This window comes from Mixophyes fleayi, chromosome 1 (assembly GCF_038048845.1).
Source record: "Mixophyes fleayi isolate aMixFle1 chromosome 1, aMixFle1.hap1, whole genome shotgun sequence".
Lineage (NCBI taxonomy): Eukaryota > Metazoa > Chordata > Amphibia > Anura > Limnodynastidae > Mixophyes > Mixophyes fleayi.
The window spans coordinates 340762498-340772800 of record NC_134402.1 but is presented as its reverse complement, the minus strand read 5'-3'; the positions used below and the strand labels follow the sequence as shown (position 1 = coordinate 340772800).

Below are 10303 nucleotides of genomic sequence, written 5' to 3'. Positions count from 1 at the left end.
TGCAATGCAACTTTGGGATTACTCATTCACTAGCTAATACACCTCAATGTGACCTGTTTTTAAGATTCTTCTATGGGATTAATTAATGCCTTTAAAGCACCTCACACCTGAATAAACCTGACAGGCAAAACATGTTTTCCATCTGAATTCGATAGAAATATTGCATTATTTGTTGCTAGAACGCTGCTCTGATTGTCTATGCTGTCACTAGGTACACGGGAACATCTGCAGCAGCCTCCACCCCTGTGTACCATGTGACCGCAGCAGCCTCCTCCCCTGTGTACCATGTGACCTTAGCAGCCTCCTCCCCTGTGTACCATGTGACCGCAGCAGTCACATGACCTCCTACCCTTGTCAGGCTGCTGCATTGGAGTCTGTGGTACGTTGCTGTGATTGATCCGTGGGGAGAAGTGGGCGGGAGTGCGGCTGGAGGAAGCATGGCTGACATCTGGAGGGTGAGGGAGCTGATATGGGAAGTTTTAGAGGATGAAGGTCACACATTACCTATGAAATAGATATTTTACATGATATGTACCCGAGGCTTGCTGGGCTGGGCTTCTCTATGTAATAATAATATTCCTGTTTGGTGGGGAGGAGTAGCAACTACTGGTGTCTTTAACAGGGCACTATTAGGAAAATGTATACTTCGTATTTAAACATAGATGTTAGAAGCTCATTGTTAAACGTACATCCTGTTATGTAAATCCAGACACATGACATAAACGTGCAGTAGTGACTGTAGTTTTTACTCTGCATCATGTATGTGTACTAATTGCAATGCAGTCTTAATTGCAACGTTTAAATTTCATGTGTCTGGATTGAGGGTGCATACTAATGGATGGTACTCATGGTAAGATGGATCATGGACACAGTTTGTTGCATCCATGGCCCCCTACACTGTTTGGTTAAACAGCAATGAGGACACTTGGAGCTTGTCATTATTGTGACAAGCTGACAATGCTGTATATACATACTATGGACTGTTGCTAAATCACATGTGAGTTACTTTTAGTCCTTATATCTGCTAGTGTGAAGTTTGTGCGGTTTACTACCATTTTTAACTCTAGTTCAACAGTTGAAAAAAAAGATCTGAAATGGAAACAATTGATTCCTGTAATTCCATTGCGGCTTGTGAGCATGGTGGTTTTCCGAACACTGCCTGCTCTATTCAATTGGTCTACTTCAAGTTAAATGTATTGACGTGAAATCCATGAGTGTAAAATTGCAAGTTAACTGCATGACAAATGTGTTTGACTTTAATCTGCCCGTGGTACTTTCACCTTTGCTGAACACTGACTGGCGAGCTGTTCATTCTTCACACACACACTTCTGCTTTATTGACTAGCCTCCCCGAGATTGTAATGACTACTGGGATGAATGGAAAAACTGCAAGAGCCTAAAGAACCGTTTCCATTACTATTATACCCACGGGGGAAAGCCAGCCTGTCAGCAGTGGAAAGCCGACTACAAGGTCTGTAAGGAATGGGAGAAGAGCAGGAGCCAGGCAGCCATGGTGAGAGCAGGAAACAGATAGCGGTCACAACTAATGTATAAACACCAACCAGTATTTTGTTTTATGTAAACTGATAACATTTAGGTACAGTAATACTTGACTTTCAGGTAAATGTGATTTGTATTTCTTTTTAAGTTATACCTACTGTTATTACAAGGATGCCACAAATCTGTTTTCCCATGTTGTTGCAGCAACCATGCTTGGTGCTCTATCCAGCCATCCATGCAGTGATGTTTATTAAGAATTTGTTTATCATGTCCAACTGTTATGCTGCTTGTGAACTCATAATCTGATCAAAATCTCAGTCAGTTTAATCATGTGTGCTGGATGGAATACATAGTTGAAAGGAGACCATCACTGCAATTTTTTTTTTTTTTTTTTTAAATACCTAGTTTTGTTTTTTTCATCTTCCTTGAGTGCTTTCCTTCTAGCACAGAACTTTATCCTAAGCATGTTTAAATTACTCTATACAATCTGGAAGATCAGTTTTGTGCTGGAGAAATAATCACTACAATCTGGACAACAAGGTTTGTGATCAGATTGTTCAGTAATCTGGTTGTCAATAAATTAAGATGAACAGCCTACTGGTGACAGCATTAGAGATTTTTTAGATTGGCTGTCCTTGCATTTACCGTGTTGATATTTACTTAAATAACTGAAATCTGTTCACATAGGCCCTTTTATTTTGGTGCTTATTGAAAGAAGTTGCTCTTGCATTAATGTCATTATCAGACAAGCTTAGTGTTGTCACTTAGGAAGTCTGTTTTGCAGTTGATTGAGCATGGCATATCTCATTTATATAGATAATCTCATGTACTTGAACCTCGACTTTGTTTACATTGTTTTTATTGTTATTTCTTTGGTTCTTCAGGAAGCTCTTTTAGATAGTGAGAACACAAGGCAAAACGAAAGACAGAAGAACAACCCAGTATGGACAAAGAGAAAGCAGCCCCCTTTAGATTGGCATCTGCCTTTGGACAGAGATAACCCAACCAAAGACTGAGCTTTTGTCACTCTGGAAGTGAAAGAACAGACTCTGCATATTTAATTCCTGCAGTAATCTGACTGCTCCTGTGGCCTGATGCTATTAGCTGTGGCACAACCATGTGGTCTTACAGAAACACACAATCTGTTTATAGGGGTCAGTAAATAATGAGTAAACCTTTAAAAACAACTGCTGCATTTAACTACATCGTGATAAACTAAGTTATTTTACATATATAAACATTTTGTAGAATATTTTTTGTGTATGCTGTCTCTGTACATCATGAAATACAGTAGTATTTCCCCCTTATGGAAAACTTTTTCAAGGTAGTTCAAAGAAATGGAAAAACCACTAAATAAAAGGTGGCATGCCAACCAACCTGTTTGCAGTGAAGACTAAAAGCTTGTTCTTCACCTTTGATTTTGACAAGGAATTCAATGAATTCCTATGTATTTAAGGAGCACGCCCTTAGATAGTCCAATCTTTAACATTATTGAAATTGCCTCAAACTGAATACTTGTCAGAAGGTGTGCTTGGGTACTGGTCCATTGATTACCAACAAAACACATCCAATAATGCATGGAAAAGTTTGTGTTGAAAAACAGTGCGTGTGTATTTGCTCTTCTGTCAGCAAAAGCCTTTACTCAGACTCGTGTGATCTGTTCATAAAGTATGAAAGAATAACAACCACACACAGGCGCCGCCCCCCCCCTTAGTAAGTTTCCTACCATAACAGGGATTTCCCCCCCCCCAGCTTGGAATTTGAATGACTAGTTTGTATCCCACCCCCACATTGTCAGTCACCTTTTTTTTATGACAGAGTAATTTCTGATAATGTATTAAGGGAATATGCTAAAATGGTATTTTTCATTGGGCCAATTGAAAGTTTGCCATGGAAGTAGTGCAATAACCAAAAAAAACCTAAGTGGATGGGAGTGATGTGTATAGGGATTGAAGATATAATTTATACCAAAATTACACGATACCAATTTCAGCAGCACATAATACTAGAAATGAGGCAACAAATAAAATGTACTTGTCATCTCATTACAGCTTAGGAGAGGTCATTATAGAATCATAATTAAGATTAAATCATCACAGGAAGTCACCTTAAAATGTAAAAAAATAAATAACATTAATTTATCAGAATTTTACATATTTTGGAAATATCTGCCCAAACACTTAGCTCATCAGTGTCTGTTCTCCTATCCCATCATTTCTTCAGCAGGTGCTTTTGTTCATCAAAATCTTTTTTCCCCTGCATATCTATGAACACACTTCTATTATTAATTTTTATTTATATTTTCCTAAAACAGACTATTCCCACACCAACTAACATGTTACTTAGGGAGGTATTCAATTGACCGCAGTTTTTTCCCCCTCAGCATCACAAAAAAAAAAGTCACATGCAGGATCTTAACTGCTATAGCAACGGTTTTTAGTTAATGCAGCGTGAAAACTCATGCAATTCAATTGAAAAAGAGGGAACACTGCCCCCGCACGTTAATCAATGTGTTTGCGAGTTTTTAGGGGAGTGTTTAACGCAGTGATGTATAACACCAAAAAGGATTGGCATACATTTTAATACATTAGATTGCATTACATAACCCTCTATATTGATATCTACATTACTTTAGCATATTTTTTAATTTAACTTTTTTACTATAGAATCATCTATACCATGTCAAAACACATAAGTACATACATATTTGTACCAAAAACATACATAAATTTAATTAGTGATTTTTATTGATTTTCATAAGAAAATCAACTTTTACATGTTCGGCTTGACTGATAAACATAGTTTCTTTTTTTTTCATTATTACATGATTTCAAATAGTTTTCATAGGTTTTTTTTATTTTTATCACACCCCAAAGAGGTACGAGATAAAACAGCATATTGGCCTGTTTAACCTGCTGCGTTAAAAAACAATTGAATAGCTTTCAACGCGGCTGCCTCTCACACACCCTATACTTTCAATAGACCTCCTACTGGAGTGCGAGAGGAGCGTTTCATGAAAAAAACAAAAACTGGAGCATTAAAAATGGAATTGAATCGCAGGTAAAGTTAACCCGGTAGAAAATGATAAACAGAGTTAAAATAACTTAACGCGGTCTTAAAAAAAAATTAAAAAAAAAAAATTGCGGTCAATTGAATACCCCCTTACAGTCTTAATCTAGTGAATATTGCACTAGCTGGGTGTATTTTATGTTCCCTGCAGCTGAAGAACTGCTCCAGGGAGGGGGCTTGAATGTAGTTCTACTGTTTCCACATATTATGTTAATACTAATGACAGAGAACTGTCTCTTCAGAGAACTGCATGTGATCTTCTAAAAAAAAAATTGTTACATACAAAGTGTTGTAAAGTTCAGCCATTAGGCCTATTAAGGTCAGCTTGATTTAAAAAAAAATGAATCGCAAATTATATTTATATTAATGCATCACCACACAAGAAAATTAATTGATCAAACGAAGAAATGACAACTGCTACAGTTCTTTCATTCCCCCCCAAAGTAATCACATGAAAGGTGACATTGTGTCGTCGTAAAACACAGCACTTAGGGGGGAAAAAAATAGCTTTTTGGGAAGGATTTTTTTTTTTTTTTGTTTAACTCCTTTAACAGAGTTACAGATTATACTCTTTATTTGCAAAACCCACATTTACATTAAAATCCAGCACAGGAGCTCAGTGTCCACTTCTATAATTAAACAATGTTGCTCTGGCTTCAGTATATTACTTCCAGCTCAAAGAATGCAGAGGCAGTTACAGAGCCCAATTAACCCCCCCACCCCCAAAGTGCCAGCTCACTGTTGTGTGTATACTTTGGTTATGTCATTATACTTTCCATCAAGAGGATTGTATTTAGGTATAGGGGGGCTGTTACACGGTCCACAGCTTTCCAGAGGAAATACCCCTCGGTCACAGCGTACAGCTGCATCGTAAAGCTCCTCTGACTCCAGGCGTAACTCCTCCAGTGCTTTCCTCTGTGACTCCAGGAGGCACGCGACACTCCTCCGCTCTACTTCATGTTCCTGCTGCTTGCTGAAGGCCCACTTTTTAATTAGCAGCGCTCGTCTTTCTTGTTCTTCTCCTGAGAGCTGAACAGGTTCCCGAATTCTACCCCCCACAAAAAGGAAAAAAAAAAAAAAAAAAGTGTTAATTTTAAAATGCCTTAGACCTAACCGTCTAAAGTAAGGACAATACATGTTACAGATAACATTTACATTTAGCCCTCATGTTACAGTGGAGTAGGCACAAAGTGCAGATAAGGCTGCCTTACACTGACAATACTTGAATCCCAAATTCTATTACTTAAAACAAAACACAGCACTTATCTCAAATTTGGCCAACTCCAAACTGCATGGGCAGTGGGTAATGAGGTCTTATCTTTTTATATTCTATGCAATCTCACTTTACAATGAAATCAAATTAAAAAAAACATGTGAAAAATTAATGTTTCCAGGCTTGATCACCAGAATAGCACAAGTATGCTAGACAAAATACTGTAAAATGTACTCATTACATGACACTATAGCTATTAGTTTTAATAATTATTACTATTTTACATGCAGCAGCCTGGTAGAGGACACCTCATTCATGTCTCTACTGGTCCTCTCTGGCCTGTCCTCCAATAGGAAAGTCTGGCAGCATCACATGATGACATCACAGGGTATATACATTAACTGGAAGGAGTATCCAGTTTGAAAACTATTTGTGCTGGAGATTTGAATCCCAATGTTTGTATAAAATAACAGGTGGTGGATGCAGATCATGTGCACAGTGTATGAACATCCGCTTGGGAAAGTTTTTTTAAATAAAACAAGCCGTTTGATATACCTTCTGAGTATCCACTAGGTACAGCGATTCTGATAAACTACCCATAGGGGTTTATGAGGTTAAATGAAATTGATATGGATCTGATCTGTAATAATTGTAAGGACTTATTTTAGTAACCAGCTAGCATACCTGCTTTCATCCAAAAGCTTTGCAGATGGTGTGAAATCATCAATGGGAATAAGTTCTGGTGCGATACGTTCCAGCTTCTTAAGTTTCTTCTTCATGCGCTCTTTTACTATTTGTTCTCGTTTAGGGTCCACCTTTTTCTTCTTTTTAGGTTCCGCCCTAAAGATGCATACAGAAATGTCAAGAAACTCAATACCATACCCCTGTCTTCGTCAAACTTTCTTACCTGAGGAAATATACCAAGGTATGAGTGTCTTGACAACAAATATCACATATATACTGGAAACCAGTGCCATGGTTGATTTATTTCATCCAACTAGTAAAACTGTACACCAACATGGAGGATTTACCACAGAACTGGTGAACAACAAATTGTGGTATCACAAAGTGCCATATTGGTATTGTTACATGTGTTCCAATAGCAAAAAGCAATACGAGTAGGTTCTGAGATATGTAAACGGTGTTACACAGTGCCCTTACCTCATTGGAAGAGCTGTGCGCAGGCCTAGCAGGGAAGATTGCCAGTGACTCTCACGTCTCCATATCCAACGGGGGCTACAAGAAAATAATATTTAATATCACACATATCAATTGCTTTACACATGCAATGTAGAAGAGACAATTGAGTTATTTATTCTTTAGCTTCATTGTATGTATGCCAATAAACCAGAGTAAGCAAACTCTAATTGGAGCAACATATGGGGTGTCCATGGTGTCGTATGAGATTAGCCTGTGGCTCCTGCAACCTAGCAGGCACATTGATAAAAGGCTATGAGGCAGATGTCTGGAAACTCCTAGCATGTGACCAGTTGAGCTAAAACATCCAGGGGAAGGAAACATTTCACCAGGTCCAGGGTCTGATCGCTGAGAAAGTGGTTCTCCCAGTTGCCTACACCCAGAAATGCAAAAAACGTCAGACAAGGCCATAACTTCTGTGCTGTACATGATCTTGCTTATGCCATCGTGAGTGATTTTTTTTTGTGCCCTATTGATTAAGTAGTCATTATGTTTGGCTGAATCCAGACAGTTCTGTCTCTTATCAAGAAGGTTCAACCCTAAAAAGCCAAGAGAATGGCTCTAGGATAGTAATAGGTACAAGAGTCTTGAAAGAAAAACAATGTCCCTGCAATCTGAGATACTGGAAAACTGCTCCACATACTGACATCCATGTTTTGACTCAACAACGACCACGGCCCCCCAATTCCCTTCATGCATGTACAAGCAACAAGTCATATGACACATGGTGACGATGAGGCCCTGAAATGTCTGAATCTTATCGGGTGGAAAGAAATCAGCTTTCAGGTAAATGGTTAGATGAATTTAGGCAACTGACTATTCTCCCAGGTCTCAAGTTCACATGGAAGAAGGCAACAACTGCGCAGTGCTTTGATCAGCAGGTCAATGAGGTAGGGATACATGGTGATCCCATCAATAAAAGGTGACCAAGCTTTATTTGTAGGAGAGGTAAACAACAGATCAAAAGGTAGTACTTAAAGCTATTGGTTCATTTCCACTGCAAGCCACAGTAACTTTTGATGACTGCTCCAGATCAGAATATGGAGATTAAAGCTTCAATAGGTATCCTCAAATCTTAAAGTTCCATGGAGACAGTCTGGATTATAGGTTTCAGGAACACATGGTGTGTTTAAGTCCAGGATCTGTCAGAAGAATACGACATTCTTGGGTACTAAAAGAAACTGACCTAAAATCAAGGTAGGATTGGAAGGTTGGTTTGCAAGAGACATTGGAGAATTATGACACAGCCTGGGCTGAAGGATTTTGCAGAGTGTAAGTTTTGGAGCAAGGGGCAGGACAATGTTCTGTTTCAATGTGGTCTACGTAGGGGAAGAAGAGCCAGACACACCTTCGGTGATCTGAAGCAGAATGCTACAGGAAGTACGGTCTACAAACTACGCAAGGGACTGGCCCCACTCTGGTTCAGGCATTCCATGGAAGGTTTCAGCTCCTGTTGGTGCCACTATACAGGCTGAACCAAGTCTGGAGGCTGAAAACAGCATGTAGCAGGCATAGGAACCTGTAGCACTGGAGACCCGTTGCTTAAAACAAGCTATTATTAACCCAGATATTTTACTATTGGCTAGTCATGCACCCTCCAAGTGGTAGACCAGTGTTTCCCAAACTCAGTCCTCAGGCACCCCTAACAGTGCATGTTTTCCATATCTCTCTGCTGGAGGTGGTACTAATTATTTTACTTGTGGCCTGGAAAACTTGCACTGTTAGGGGTCCCAGAGGACTGGGTTTGTGAAATACTGCAGTAGACTCTAGAGGGACCTCTTCTGAAAACATATGCTTCTATAGGTTCCTCCTTGGCATCACAGTCACCACTGCTGGCCTTCTTAAAATAATGAACAAGCCATTTAGCTGTCCTCCCCCTTCAGGGGAGCCAGCACTGTGTCAAGCCACTTGAACAATGCCTGAGGCAGAAGTTAAAGTCTCCCATGACAGAAGCAGGTAAATGGGAACAAAAAACACCTTTTTGCTATGTTTCAAAGGACAGCGGAGGCTGTCCCTAAACGATCAATCAAAAATGAAAACAATGTAAATAAGGGCAAAAAGCTCTCTGACCATCAACTATGCAAGTCAGTGGAAAAAGAACTGTGGGGTAGCAGGGGAGAGTGTGGTATTATATGGAGGAGAACCAACTGACTATCTTACCTAACTGGTGGAGAAAGGAACTCAGTCTAGACATGGTAAAAGCTTAGATATCTGCATGTCTTCTCTGTGGAAAACAATTTCCTGTCTCAGTTGTATTACTTTTTAATAGTACTCAGGTGGGAGGGAGAGTGAGACACACACACAAACACCTCTCTACATGTAAATACTCAGGTAAAACTACTTACCTATAAGATATGAAGCTTTCAATTGCAAAAACAAATCCTGACTATTTAACCTAAAATCTGAAACAATGCCATACATTGGTCCCACACCCCACCTCTTCCACTCCCCATTAACAGAGCAGCTAGATCTCATCTAATTTGACCACCTACAAGGTCAGACAAGGTTCAGTGACACAGCAGCATCAACCCATGTATGGCCACCCTCAGACATGTATTTCATGTTTGGCTCAAAAGTGTACCCCCCCCCAAATCCTTAGATTTACATTAGTACCTGGGCGAAGCATACTAATGTATGTGGACGAAGAATAGTGTTCTTCTTCCTGCAAAGAGCAGATACTACGGCCCAGACAAAACCTAGCTACACAAACCACACAAGTAGAAGACAACTAACCAGCTCCTGCTGCCCTGCCTGCACACATGCAGCAGTGTGTTACACGCGGCCGCGTTCATACTCCCTGACTCCAGATCTGACTCCTCTAACCTCAGCACACACCGAGCTGATCTTACTGTGCACCCGTCACAGTTCCCGGGCGGAAACAAAGCATCGCCGTCAAGTTCCGCGCTTTGTCCATGTGGGCGGGGTGATATAAAGCTATGGCAACTGCTGTGTAAATGACATATGTGTAAGTGATAGAGAAAATTGTGTTAACATATTCGGTATATACACTCCTAAGTTTGGGTAAGTGCGATTTATCAAGAAAACCTGACTCGTATTTATGCAGAAATCGTGAGATAATAGTCGTGTCCCGATTTTCCCCATTTATTTACCAATTGCACTTACTAATCTTGACTGTCTGAATTAATTTACTGAAGTTACTTCACCCCACAGTTTTGTAGTTGGAAAATAAGAAGGAAAAACGGAATTCCCACCAATAATAATAGGATTGGTATATTGAGAAATTCTGCTTGAGTTGCTGTTCAGTGCTGCACTGTACTCTGTGCCCTAAACGCCACAAAATCATAAATGGACAAGTTTCCAGCG

The 10303-nt window shown here is 39.7% G+C and overlaps 2 protein-coding genes across 3 annotated transcripts; one reads left to right on the top strand and one right to left on the bottom strand.

Annotated features, from left to right (window-relative positions):
• Nucleotides 1-322: 322 nt before the first annotated feature.
• Nucleotides 323-2752, top strand: C1H22orf39 (chromosome 1 C22orf39 homolog). Of its 2 annotated transcripts, none has more exons than XM_075216382.1 (3): nt 323-379; nt 1346-1513; nt 2385-2752. In XM_075216382.1, exons 1-3 carry the CDS (start codon nt 338-340, stop codon nt 2514-2516), a joined length of 342 nt encoding a protein of 113 aa, XP_075072483.1. In that variant the 5' UTR covers nt 323-337; the 3' UTR covers nt 2517-2752. The 2 variants fall into 2 exon arrangements, with proteins under 2 accessions (XP_075072483.1, XP_075072493.1); XM_075216392.1 differs by having other exon boundaries at nt 371-455.
• Nucleotides 2753-4225: 1473 nt separating this feature from the next.
• On the bottom strand, nt 4226-9865 carry MRPL40 (mitochondrial ribosomal protein L40). The gene is made up of 4 exons (XM_075216370.1): nt 9713-9865; nt 6944-7018; nt 6467-6622; nt 4226-5617 (listed from the first exon to the last, which is right to left on the bottom strand). The coding sequence occupies exons 1-4, from the start codon at nt 9769-9771 to the stop codon at nt 5305-5307; spliced, it is 603 nt and encodes a 200-aa protein (XP_075072471.1). The 5' UTR covers nt 9772-9865; the 3' UTR covers nt 4226-5304.
• Between the last annotated feature and the right edge of the window lie 438 nt (nt 9866-10303).